We start from the raw sequence: 13,695 nt of genomic DNA on the forward strand, positions 1-13,695 counted from the left end.
TGTGTCTGTCTCTCCTCTGAGAACCCTCAGCTGTGGCCAGCAGCATCACTTCAGCTGGCAGCCTCGGCGACAGCTCCGAGTGACTCAACTCCTCAAATCTTCTCTTCTTCTCCGTGCCATCTTTCTCTCCTCGCTCTCTGCCGTCGCCTCTTTCTCGTTGTCAGTCAGCAAAAATGTTTTCCCTCATTACTGCCTCCTCTCCATTACCGTCCTCCCTGCGTGCGGAGGTGGACGTCTTTCCGCTCACCGACAGGGACCGTCCGTCTGGCCGCCGTGTGGCTCGTCACATGGCTCCTTCCTGCTGCAGCCCGGCTAATTAGCGGTGGCTTAGCGGACATTAAGCAGCGATATGGGGTTTAACGTTTCTGGGCTAATCCCTCTGCTTTTGGCCAGGAAATCGGAGCCTCGTATGTCATGAGGTAGACTTACATCCAGAGATTAAGTCTGGCAGTCTGAGGCTATTTACTGGCATTCAGGATGTCTGCGAGTAAGCTGCAGCCACTTTGGAGCGTTTAGAAACCGCTCCATTCAAACACACTCAGGTTTTACATTGCAGGTGTTAAGCTGAGCACAAAGAGCCACAGGAAGCTTTGTGCAGCGTTACTCTCACAGCCTGGTCTAATCTCTCTGATAAGAGCAGCAGCCTCAGAGAAAAAGGCAGAGCTGTGCGAATATGAAGCCAGATTACATTTTTAATCCTCCAACATCCAAAGGTGAGCAGAATGCACTGAAACAAAGACTTTAACAGATATCCCTGTGATATGATGAGGATCAATCAGGACGATTGATCTGTAACTCTTTATTCTTCTTGTTCCAATCAGCAGCTTCACTGTTTGTGGCAGTCTGAGCTTCCTTTGCACGCCGTCATCAGCAACAACACACATTTGTATTTCCTGCCTCCTGTAACACTGAGGAAATATTTAACATAAAGAAAATGCAGCAGCTCTCCTGAACCTGTTTTTTAAGGTTCTGTTTTATCTGATAGTAGAAACAGGGGACACGCTGCAGACACCGAGCTGAAACTGATGCCATCCAACACACAGACCTGCACTGAGCTGCCTGCATGAAGCTGACAATCAGCCTTTGTTCAGACTGAGAGCTTCATTCAGCTGATGATCATCGTGGAGGCTGCAGCCTGTGGCGCTAATGAACTGCATTGTGTTATACAGACAGGTGTCTCTATCAGCGTTAGATTGGATGAAACATTAAAGGTGACCGAGGACACGTATGAGACGATGAGGGACTTTGATTTCAGTTGGACACTCCATCACTGAAGCTGTTCTGTATTTGGCTTCTGGCGCCAGTTTTGTGAGGCAGTTAAGGTGGACTGGGACTCTTTGACACTGCTGGCACGTTTTTTCAGTTTCCCACTGACGGCTCCAGCTCCACTGTCAAGACTCGTCTAATCAAATTCTTCTTCTCTGAAGGATTGTGAGTCATATGCAAACAGAAATATAAAGTTAAATTCATGCATCCAAAATATTTCTGGAGGTTTCTGCGTCAGGCTCTCTATTGTCTCCTTCGCTTTGCTTCTATCCCGTCATCCCATCCTTTCACCATATTTCCATCATTTCATTACTTATTTTTTTTCATCTGTCTCTGTTTGCTTCCCTCTCTGCACGGTACAACAAAGGCAGCACAGTGTGGCGTCTGGCTGGTCGAGAGCCCGTCGAGGGGGTGGAGACGCTCTCTGTCTCTCTGGAGTGATGCTACCTGACAGTACAGAGCGTGTGAACGTGCACGCCATCCCTCGCCGCTCTTTGTTCACCTGCACCTGAACTCGGCAAGCCCCCGAATGCCAAAGCAGCTCACATCACATCACATCACACCGCCGAGCGGGGTGTTACCTGCCGGAGAACCAGCGGCTTTTGATCTGTGCGACAGCGGCGTTTAGTTTAGTGCTCTGGGGAGACGCTTTAATGTGAGCACAGCGAGACAGCGAGCGTTTAGAAGAGCCACAAAATCCCAATTACAGATATTAAACTCTAATCAGCCGCATAAATCCAACGAGAGTCGTGGAAGTGCCAATAAAAAAACTCCTTTCTGAGCAATTCTGCAGCCAAAGGCTTTCATCACGATGACACGTGAAATGAGTCCAAGTTCTAAAAAGCAGATTAACTGTTGACATAAATGACGAGATCACAGCAAACACTCAAACACACACTAATAATTTAGGGTTAGCAACAGACAGTCAGCAAGGCGAGCATCATGCTGCTTTATAACTATGAACTAAATTAAAGTTACAGTCAGATAATCAGAAAAAAGTTACATTTCATTGTTTTGTACTTTAAAATTAATAATCATGGTTTCTAATAAAAGCCTAAAATGAAATGTGAAGTAAACTAAACTACAGATCCGTTTAGTGAATCGATCCTCTTGCATCTTTTCTCACTCGTACGGAGATAACACGAGATGTTTCAGCACCTTCATCTTTTTTCAATCTACTGGAAATAAAGTCGTAGAAAAATGAAGTAAAGCTGCGTGTATGTGTGTGTGTGTGTGTGTGTGTGTGTGTGTGGCAGCAGGTGCTGCACATTAAGCTTAACGATGTAGCTCACAGAGCCTTAATGAAACTCAGCTTGTGTTTCTGAGCTGAAATTTCCATGCACAGAGGTAACAATTAGAAACCGACTTTAAGGCACAGCCGTAGTTTCAGTCAGTGAAACATCATCTTTGGTGGTTTGTGGTGAAAAATACGACGTACAGATGTATGAGTCTCCAACCCTTCTTTTCATTTTAAATCAAAGTTCTGTCGCTTTAAAACTTTGTGAGATAACTAATTAGTTTTTAGTTTAAGACTTTCTTAGACAAAACAAAAAAAAAAGTAATTAAGAATTCACCATTTCCATTACCTCCATCTTCTGGATCTTCGTCATAATCTTCGTCATCACCAGACGACAGAGAATCTGAAGAAGAAAAGACAAAATGAACAAATCTTATTTTACGTCTGCGCTCATTCACCTGGACAAGCTCATTTGAATAAAACGTCTTTGTTCTTTCCACTATTTGAACTTCTCCAACATCAGATGAGACAAAAAGTTCATCTGGAAAGGTTGAAGAGCACGATCTGCTCCGTGCACGCCGACAGAGGGAAAAACAAAGCAGGAATCTCGTGCATGTTCAACGCTCAATGGAGCTTAAATGGTGTGTGTTCACAAACAAGTGTGGTTATACAAATGTACACACACACACACACACACACACACACACACACGTCCGTGAATGCATATTAAACGTGACTCTGCTCATTGAGAAACTCATGAATGAGTCTATAGTTCTCTGAAGCGTGGTGGCTCGCTCAGATATTACAACCAAAACATTTCCACAGACGTTAAAAATTAGAGGGTCATTAGCACACACACACACACACACACACACACACACACACAAAAACAACTCTTCCTATCTGTGTAACACACACTAGCTGTTGCTTGCGTTTCAGATGGCGTCTAATTATTCTCCAGCCGCAGATCTGACTGTTTAGATCGGCTGCACGTCACGTTTTCACCGCGCCGCGTTGTAATTATTTTTAGATGTGACCTTGAAGTTTTCTGGTTCAGCTCCACAGGTCTGGTTAATGAGAGCCAGCTGTTACCTCGACAACCTCGGTGAGCTAAAACTGCTCCTGAAACAGTCGACTAGCAGGTTTTTAGTTTGACACCTCAGTCCACCAACACTCCAACATGCTCGTGTTCAGGTTTCAGGTTCACCAACTTTGTTTAGCTCGTTGTTGGCATGTTAATATAATCAGCACTACACACAAAGTGCAGCTGGGGCAGGTTGGGAATTGTAGTTTCTGCAGGTATCTGCTCATTAACTGAAGTACTGGGGAGATATTTCAGGTTTTTCCTGTTAGTTAACATTTTATAAAACAACTTTATTGATGAATATGGAAATGAACTAGAATGCAGTCCATCAGGAAAGATCAGATCTATCAAATACAAACCCCAGATTTGCCAAGCTGAGCTGAGCTTATCTTTTTCAGATACAGAAAGATGAATGAGCACACACAGTCAAAGAAATTATTTTTTACAGTGATCAGAAATATATCACGTAAGAGGAAGTTGTAATTTACTTTGTTAAATTATCATTTCCTGGGTCAGTAATGAACCTTCAGACTCAATAAATTCAACATTTACCTTGAGAACAAGTGTTTCCGTAACACAGTGAGATCTGTATAACCTGCTGCTCAACTTTAAAGGAACAAAAGTTGGATTTGTTGGGTAACACAGGAAGGACAAGGCTCAATGGATCAGGCGCTGGTGCCAGAGACTGTTTAATCTGTCCCAGTAAATTTGGAAACAATTATCTGAGCACAGCTTACTGTTTGCTTTGGCTCCAACGGATCCGTAACTGTGTATGCACACAACATATTCACTAGTTTTAGTCAATTATGCGATAACCTTTCCAGATATTGATGCTGCATCTACAAAAACGGAATAAAAGTTTCTAATTTTCACACATTTCATGTTGCAGATTACGTCTTTCCTTCACATCACGGCCTCTTGCCTCCGACATGTGTACCGGGTGTGTGTACAACGCGAGCTGGCCCACTCGCCGCCGTCTGGACGCCGTCCAGGTGCTAAATCTGATACCGCTCCTAAATATCTGACACCTTACTCAAATATTTGAGGAAAAACACAATAGTCCATGTGTGTTTTAGACGGAGCTGAGGCTCTGTGTTTAGAGTAGAGGGAGGAGAACAGGATATTGCTGCCACATACTGTAAAAAGTCTGATTCAAACGCTGTGAAACGTCGACAATGGGCTGCGATGAATTCTCTCTGTGTGGTTTTTGTGCTGGAAGCCAACGCAGTTATTTCACCTCGATGGGAGATTCGAAAGCTGACTTGGAAAGATGGATGTGTGTGTGTGTGTGTGTGTGTGTCCTCCTGCAGCCTGGAGATGATATGTGAGTCCAGGAGGAGAAGCTGTCCACCTCTGATCAGTTCTGGAAAAGGCCATTTTCTCTCCAGCTTGCAGCCAAACGCATGCATCTGTGTGCGTGTGTGTGTGTGTGTGTGTGTGTGTGTGTGTGGAGGTGGGGGGTGAGCTGAGAGGGAGTGAATTCTCTCATTTCTTGCCACCCCATCTGTTTTCAATGATGAAATGTTTGGAGCTAATTGCTTTCTAATTAGCTGTCAATAACAGCCTCAGCTGGTGTCCGTGAGTTTTACGGGCAAGAAGCCGCCAGACTGTTAAGCTACTGCTCGCTCGCTTCTGACCCCCCCTCCTCTTCCACGCCACCCACACGCCTCACCTCCTCCCCTCACCTCCTCCCCTCACCTCCTCCCCTCACCTCCTCCCCTCCTACATTCCTATCAGAGCTCTGTTTGCATCACACACTTGTTTGAGACTTTACTCATCCTCTCGTATGATAATGAATTTCACCTTTGACTGTGAATCAGGAAGGGGAATCTGTGTGAAACTTGGCTCGGTGTTAGCCGGTGAAAGTCTGTGCCAGTGTGTGTGTGTGTGTGTGTGTGTGTGTGTGTGTGTGTGTGTCTGTGTGTTAACCAGGAGATGAAACCAAACGAGGAGAAAATAATGGAACTCTCCTGAGCCACGTTTTCGCTGTTTTTCTACGAACCGTTGTGAAAAGTTGTCGTGTCGCGTTGCCGCGGTGACTGATCGATGTTCATTCATAGAAAATAGTTTTCTTCTCTGTCGTGTGTCAGGTGATGTTCTGTGAGCTGCAGTGCCTGTTTCCATCGGAGCTCCACGAGTGACTTTAAAAATAGTTTTTATCTTGTTACTGAAAATCTGATTTGTTTAGTTTCATTGAAGTCTGAACCAATAAAACTTTAATATTTATATGATGACCTTTTTCAAACACAACCATTTGTCACCTGTACGTACCATAAAGTTTTACTAGTGACCCTACAACGCCTTACAAAGCATAACACTTCTGATCTATGGGGAACTAAATATTTCAGCGCACGGCGTTTTTGTTGGAAATCTCAGTGTTGTTAGCAGCATGTTGGCTTGTGAATGAAATCACAGGTTATGGCAGCGGGGTGGATATTAACCAAGAGCAGTTCAGCAAAGGTTTGCGCCTGTTTCCTCTCACAGATTGTTGAAGGATTTCTGGATGGCTGAAGGATGAAAGTAAAATGAGAGAAATGAGAAAAAAGCTAATTTGGGATATGAATTTGTTTAAAATCTCATTCCTGGTCTAACATGCAGCTCCAGCCTCCCGTCCGTAGTATTTTCCCCATCTCTCCCCCTGGCTGTGAGGACCACAGGTTGAGAACCCCTCACCTGTCACTCGGAGGGTGTAGTTGAGCAGCGTGTTGCTGTGGGCGAGCCGGCACGAGTAGACGCCCGAGTCCTCGTACGACACGTTGATGATGTGCAACACCCTCTGGCCCAGCCGCGTCCGGTTGCTGGGCATCAGCCCGGTGCCATCTTTGTACCATATGACAGGCTCCGAGTGGTCTTCCAGGTCACATGACATTTCCAGGTCGTCCCCCATGCCCCGAACATAGTCCTCCAGGAAGGCTGTCTCACTGGACACAGAGTCTGCACACAAGAAGAGGACACAGAGAGTTTTCATCTTTCTATCTGCATGGTTACATGATTCAATCTTTGTGTTGGAAACTTGAGGACGTCAGGATGACTTTAAGAGAATCAACATGTGAAGAAAAAAACAGATTCTCTACCTGCAGAAATCACTTTTCTTGCTGACAGGTTTATTTTGTAGAATTCTAATAATTAAGGGTTTAGGATTTTGTGTAAACACCTTCTTACTTTTTCCACAGTGTAATTAAGAGGCAAACTCCGTCATAAAGTTTTCTCAGTATAAGAAAAGACCCCCCCCCTCCCGTGCAAGACAAAGAGGCAGTGATGCAGAATTAACCGCCGACCTGCTGGCGAGCTATCAGCTAATCTGCCTCTGGAAGTCAGGAAAGTGAAACTTTTTATACCAGCACGACGGCGGAGACAGATCTGGGCTGTGTGGATATGAACCTCCCCTCCCCTCCTCTCCTCTCCAACCTTCCCTGTCAAACACCAGCTCATTTACTCCAGCAGCTCCGTGCGCCAGCTCGGTCAGAGCCAGGGAAAAATCAACATGTTTACCAGCTTCACTGAGGATGCCGCTGGAGATGGAGCGACACGTCTGGATAAATAAACACAGGGTGCCCTTGTGCATCCTCACGTCCTTCAGTTGGAGGTGTCTCCTCATCCAGACCTCAATTACACATCACGGCCGACAGACAGAAACAAAAAAAGACGCTCTGGTCGCTCTGGCAACCGTTCAAGGGAACGCCACGATGTACACAAACACAAGGACACTCATAAGCACACACACACACATGCATACTGTCACATATGCAGGCGTGTAGCACAAACGGCCGCTGTGAAAGTCTTTCAATGAGCTGCTCGGGCAACAGAGCACACAACACACACTTTGTCTGCACACACAAACGCACACCCAGCCACCCATGGGAAAGACTGAATGAGGTGTGTTAAGAGCGTGATTTATGACGGCGAACACACCCACTGTTGACCCGCTGAAAGGCCGGCGGCCTTACAGGCGCTCGCTGACAAGCAGCGAACGTGAACGCAGCCCTCTCTCTCTCAGACAGCCTCGAACTGAGATTAGGAAATTGGAGTTGAGAGGCAAGGTTGAGATCAGGAGCAGCCCAGACGAGACGCTCTTCACGGGGAATACGTAATAGGCGCTCTAAATTATAGATGCTCTCTTTCAACGTGAGGCAGGCTGCTGGTGCGGACCGAGGCGAGCCAAAGAAGAACGAGGTGCTGTTTATGCAGGAGAACCAGCAGGTAACCGGGTTTCTTTGAAACACGTCTGGATGCCGGCGTATCATCAGTCCTCCACCACCAAGCAACAGAGGCAGGAGGAGTGTGACCACAATGGAAAGATACTCATACTGTCTATTACCCAAAAAATAAAAAACTAAACAAAAGAACTCTTCATTCCTCATTGAGATCGAAGAATCTTGTGTCTGAAATTTGGGGAATTTTACAGTTTTCACTAAAAATTCAAACCCAAAGATTTGTGAATTTAGTCAAAAGGTCAAATCGTCTTTGACCTCTAAGTCACCAAATCAGAGCTCATTGGAATATTTTTTGAGCTCATCTTGTCTCGACAATAAAAACCTGAATATGCGAAGTAAACATTTGCAGCCACTAGATAAATGTAACGGGGTAAAAACACGTAATTATCCTCAGAAATGTACAAAAGTCTTTGAAGTACTTGATGAATGTGCAGCGTGGTGTGCCACATGCATGCAGTGGAAAACACGACGTCCTGTTCTTCTTCTGTCGGCTTCATCTCAGCCTCGGATTCTTCAGACGTGGAGACGCTCTCTGACTTTCTGCTCTTAAACCAACTCAATAGATGAGTTGTGAATTGTTTTCTCTGTTTTATTACAGCCATTAAAACTACTGGAGATGTGAAGTGAGTAGCGTGGCTGCGCAGCCTCTGGCTTTGACAACAATATTTACAACTTTTTTTTTTTTAAGCAAAAAGGCTCATTCAGGGGAAGAAAAACAGCGAGGCGACGCGTACAGAGCATAAATTCAAGCCCAGCGTGAATGGCTCGCTACCTATTACTTACGACCTTCTGTGAGAGAAAAGGAGAAAATGGGTCTTAGAATATCTTCAGGTCTTAAACATGGGGAATTGGGCTTTATGGGGTAGATATAATAATCTCCGGAGACTCGTAGCTCACTTTGGCTTTATGGAGCCCGAGCACTCGAGCACGACCTCCTCTGGCAGCTCTGAATGAGCAGCGGCAGCAGCGAGGACTGACTGTTTCTTTGTATTAGGCACAGATTTCCTGCTTAAAGGGGTTAGTTCCCCTAAATTACAAAAGCATATCTTCTCACCTAAACTTTATGCTATCTAAGCATGCACAAATCTTCAGTTTTACATCGAGAGGTTTTGAAATATTTCTCTTTAAACAACTACCACTATTTTTTCATGTATTTAAAGCATATTGTGGCCTCTTCTGGGGATATGGATTAGACATTACAGCTTATTTAATTATGATTTGTTACCAGCAAAGCAAAGCAATGTGTGTGTGTGAAGTTGGAAGAGGAATATTTTCGCTTTGATCCTGGGAAAACAGATATGAGGAAACGCTCGTGCACCGCTCGCATGTTTACAGCGCCAGAGGCCAAACTAATGCAATTTAATGAACGAACAAAACAAAACAAAAGATATATCCCGCATACATTAAAAAAAATCCATTTCTCAGGTGTCACACAAAAGAGCAAAGCCGTGTTTCTGTGGTCACCGTCGATGACAAAGTATCCGCTCCTGCTTCAGATCCTGCACTTTGAAATGCAGATTCAAACGTGGAGGAGAAAAAAAAGCTGCTTTGAATAAAAGTGGATTTGGTTTGAAAGGCTTCTGCAAAACCTTTCAGGACACGAGCAGCCAATGAGCTTCAGCACAGACTCGTTGTACCTTTCGAATGAACGTCCTGTAATGCACGGTCACAGGTTTGATCACGCTGACACTTCTCTGAAATGTGCTCATGTAAGTGTGTCACAGAGAAATGTGCTGAGAGGAATTCCTAATTAGTACGCGAGCACTTTAAATTCCTGAAGAGAAAATTCCAGCTGCTGTATGTCCGGCTGAGCAGCTCTGAGGTGGGAACATGTGGAACTGAATGAACCTGAAACAGGACTCGCTCAGTCACCTTCCTCTGCATGTGAGTAAAGGCTTAAACTGGGCCAGTGTGTCTCTTGTGGTTCTGTACATCTGACAGCTCGTCTTAATGAACCAGAGTCCTGGAAAGACTCAAATTAGGTTTGACCACAGAAAGTTTTACAGAAAAGGAACTCTGACCTGCATTTAACTGCAACCTGCGCAGAGGTGAACAGCATCAGTCAGCAGTGCTACCTGCTGCATGCACACACAGAGGCATGTAAACACTTTGTGAAGTGCCTGTGTACGTACTGAACATCAGGAATTTCTTTCAATATATCCGACACAGTTGAAGCTTCTAAACTAGTCATGCGACTGCTTTGCATATTTCCACATTGAGTCACCTACAATAAACGACCAAGGAAACATGATTCTGTGCAGTTGTTGTTGTTGTTGTTGTCACGTGTGTAAATATAATAGTATGAATATGTTAGACTGAGTTTAGTCTGGGACTATTTTCAGCCGCAGAAGTTTCCTAAAGAAAACTACAGTTTCAACACTTCCATGCAGATGTTCATTAACCTTAAATGAGGTCGTTTCCATGCCAAACAAAAAATGTAAAATGACTTCATGAAAAATCTTTGAAACAACATTCCGACCATCATCACAGGAGACTTGTCTTTAAGACAAGCTGAAGCTATCGACAACCTGTCCTCGGGGACGTTTATTTTGAGGAGATTCTGGCTAAAATCAGTAACAACACAGAGACATGATCATTGCAAAACAACAAAAAGAAGAAAGACATAAAAAAGAAAATTCATTTACGATGATGCACGACGATGTTCTCATTTAACGCCGTGATCGCCCAGCAGAAGACAAACTCTTGGACTTCACTTCGTGTGTGATTCAAAGACTTTTTTGCTGTTTGTTATAAAAGAACCTCGTGAATAAATCAGAATCTGATGAAGCCGATAAATCACAGAAAGCTCAGCTGCAGCGTCCTGGTGCCGTCCAGCCTCTCTTATCAACTTCTAGACACTCCTGCTGTTTTCTCGTCCGCTACGGCATGTGTGAGCTATCGGCTGCCTGTGTGTGTGTGTGTGTGTGTGTGTGTGTGTGTGTGTGTGTGTGTGTGTGTGTGTGTGTGTGTGTGTTTGAGGGGGTGGGAGCACTCTCGCCGGAACCTGGAGCCAGCTGGAAGCAATGTGTGATATGTACTCTTTGAGTGTGTGTGTGTGTGTAAATGTGGGTTCTGATATGTGTGTGTGTATCTGTCAATGTAAACGTGGAGCTGTGTGTGTGTGTGTGTGTGTGTGTGTGTGTGTGTGTGTGCTGTACAGGCTGGACGGTCACTCCATAAATCAGGGGCCCCTGCCCTCCTGGCCCCTCCTGCCCTCTCGGCTCGATATCATAACAAATAGCCCTTCAGAATAATATAAAGTCTCTCTTTGAGATGCTGCGTCCATTTAACGCGCCGCTTACAGACTCCATCTTTTTCTGTGCGTCTGAAGAGGTTTATTTATCCTCTACAAACTTCTCCAGGGGCCGGCGGGCAGGCTGCGGCCCTGGGGATAAAAAGACCTCTTTATGTGGGAAGCCTTTCCACGCCTGCCTCTCTAACACACACACACACACACACACACACACACACACACACACAGGCACTAACTCATACACACCCACTAACTGAGGGATTGCGTGAGGGATCCTGGTAGAACAGGAAGAAGTGCAGACCAGACCGAGGAGCCGTCGCCACGGCTGCTGTCGTATCAGGTCACAGGAGGGAACGTGGATGACGTTTACTTAAATCCAACTTATGCTCGTTTTTAACAGTGACTGAGCATCTGCAGCCTGTTAATAGAGCTGTCACATTAATGTCAGTGAGTCAGAAGATACATTTCTTTCTTTTTGAGCAGATATCTGAAGCTACGTTTTAAGTAGGACTCTAAAAGCTGCTATCTGATTTAAGTTCAGGGTCAAATAAAGAGAAAGTCACAAGGTTCTGGTGCAGATTCATCTTTTTAAAAAAGATTTATAATAATAATATAATAATCCTGCACTTGATTTGACATGATTGATTATTTAGACAGTGAGATGAAGATTAAACATCTACTCTCAGCTCATTTCCAGCTTTGTTAACACGTCTTCTACATATTTTATCACCCTGATGTCACTGTCTAAGTTCAATGTTTGAGTGTACAGGAGGTAAAAATGTAAAACATCAAGTCCAGATTAAAGTTAAAACGTGAGAACTGTTCTGACTTTTCTCGATGTGTGTCCTGAATGTCACATCTGTTAAAAAAAGACTGAATCATGTCATCTGTGTGTTTCTGCTCTTTAAACTTCTCTCTGACTGATCTACAGTGTTCACAGCAAACTTTTCCTGTTGGACCAGGCCGCTTTGCATAAAGAGGAGCATCCCTGCAGGTTTAAACAGGCTGTCAGGAAGGATCATAAACACTAAAAGATTTCAGGACTCTTTTCTTCAGGTCTGGTAGAAAAGCAGGAACACAAACCTTTTTAAAGCGTATCTGCATTTAAAGCTCTTTTGAAAGTGATGGATTCCAGATGGGCCAGAGAGACATTCATCTTCATAAAACTTCCTTTTTTCCTCCTCCTCACTACACTCAGCTAATAACACAACAATGCCATGTTTCCAACATCTGCAGCGTGGGCAGCTCCCAAACCAGTGGCAAACTATTTAGCGATAAATGGCTTTTTTTATTGCAGGTAATTAGTTGTTTGCTTCCACTACTGAAAAAAGAAAAAAGACCGGACTCTCCTTTTTTTCTGTTTGAAAGAAGCGAATACTTTCCACATTTCTGTGATCACTTACGGCCAATTAGTGCGCGCGTGTGAAGCCGGGGTGTTTACAGTACGTCTGTACACATGTGTTTGAGTTCATCTGTGTGCATCTCTGCAGTGCAAACACATTATAGGAATCAAAATGTGTCTCCGTGCAGCTCGCACAGAGAAAAAGACCTGAAAGGATCATTCTGGTTTACCACAACACTGAAGTAATCTTGGAAACACGGCGACATCACGGCAACAAAACCCAACACAGGGCAACAAACAAGATTCAGTTTTAAAATCAGTTCTTGTAAGTTAAAATAATTTGAATCAACTTGAATCAAAAATTCACTCACTATTAAAGCTGGCTAATATACGTAAGGCTGTAGCAGAAGAATGAGTTGAACTGAACAATGCTTGAAAGTTATTTATATATTTGTAACAGGAAGAATGTTATTTTACTTTCCAAAGGCGAACATGAGACTCTGATACGGTTTACTTGGTGAATTTTATTATTACCTGATAAGAGTGATGGAAAAGATAAAAACCAACTTGTAATAAAATATTTATAATTTCCTGAAGAGCTGAGGACACAGACAGACAGACAGACAGGCAGACAGGCAGACAGACAGACAGACAGACAGACAGACAGACAGACAGGCTGGTCCAGAGTGTGATGTCCTCCACAGCAGCCCGTCTGTTCGCTGCATCCCGCCAACAGATTCTTTTACTTCTGCTTCCTATGCTGAAAAACTGGACCGGCTGCCAACCGTTTGGCACACTCAACACCCAATCAGACAAGCCAGCATCACATGACCTTCAAACAGGATCTGTGCAGCCACCACCACCAGCACCAACCATGACCCCCACCCTCTCCATAAAGAGCACATTTCTCTTCCTCCATTTCACAGCTATGCCAATTGTAAATCCTGCTCTTCCTGGAAAAGCTCGCTCTTCTTTTTTCTTTTTTTGCAATGTGCAGTGAAAACCCTAATCTCTGTTTAATATGGTTTGGCCGGATGTAAATACCTTCGGACAATGCCCTTAATCTGGGCCAGCCTGACAACCTCACACCGTTGCAGGGAAGCCTGCCAGGAGGAGACGGAGAGAAAGGAGGGATGGCTCTCAAGGAGAGGAGAAAACAGGAGGGAGGGCGGGTTTCCCCAGCTTGTTGCCTCTATTCTTCTCCGAGCTGAGCCGCGCTTTATCAAAAGAGCCTCTAAAATCAAGTTAAAGATAGACGCTGCCTCTAAACATCCCGCCCCGGCCTGTGCCAGCCTCCTC

The 13,695-nt window shown here is 44.5% G+C and overlaps 1 protein-coding gene across 9 annotated transcripts in view; it reads right to left on the reverse strand.

The window, feature by feature from the left end:
• fgfr3 (fibroblast growth factor receptor 3) overlaps positions 1-13,695 on the reverse strand; it is a 63,816-nt gene that overhangs the window by 33,618 nt on the left and 16,503 nt on the right. For 7 of the 9 annotated variants that reach the window (XM_027274932.1, XM_010740731.3, XM_019260654.2 and 4 more), the window contains exons 3-4: positions 6,261-6,521; positions 2,841-2,906 (exon numbers count right to left, since the gene is read on the reverse strand). In XM_027274932.1, the coding sequence (XP_027130733.1) occupies positions 2,841-2,906; positions 6,261-6,521 (327 nt within the window). The remainder of the gene's footprint in view (positions 1-2,840; positions 2,907-6,260; positions 6,522-13,695) is intronic. The other 2 variants (XM_019260658.2, XM_027274934.1) reach the window with 1 other exon arrangement.

This window comes from Larimichthys crocea, chromosome XXIV, assembly GCF_000972845.2.
Source record: "Larimichthys crocea isolate SSNF chromosome XXIV, L_crocea_2.0, whole genome shotgun sequence".
Taxonomy (NCBI): Eukaryota; Metazoa; Chordata; class Actinopteri; family Sciaenidae; genus Larimichthys; species Larimichthys crocea.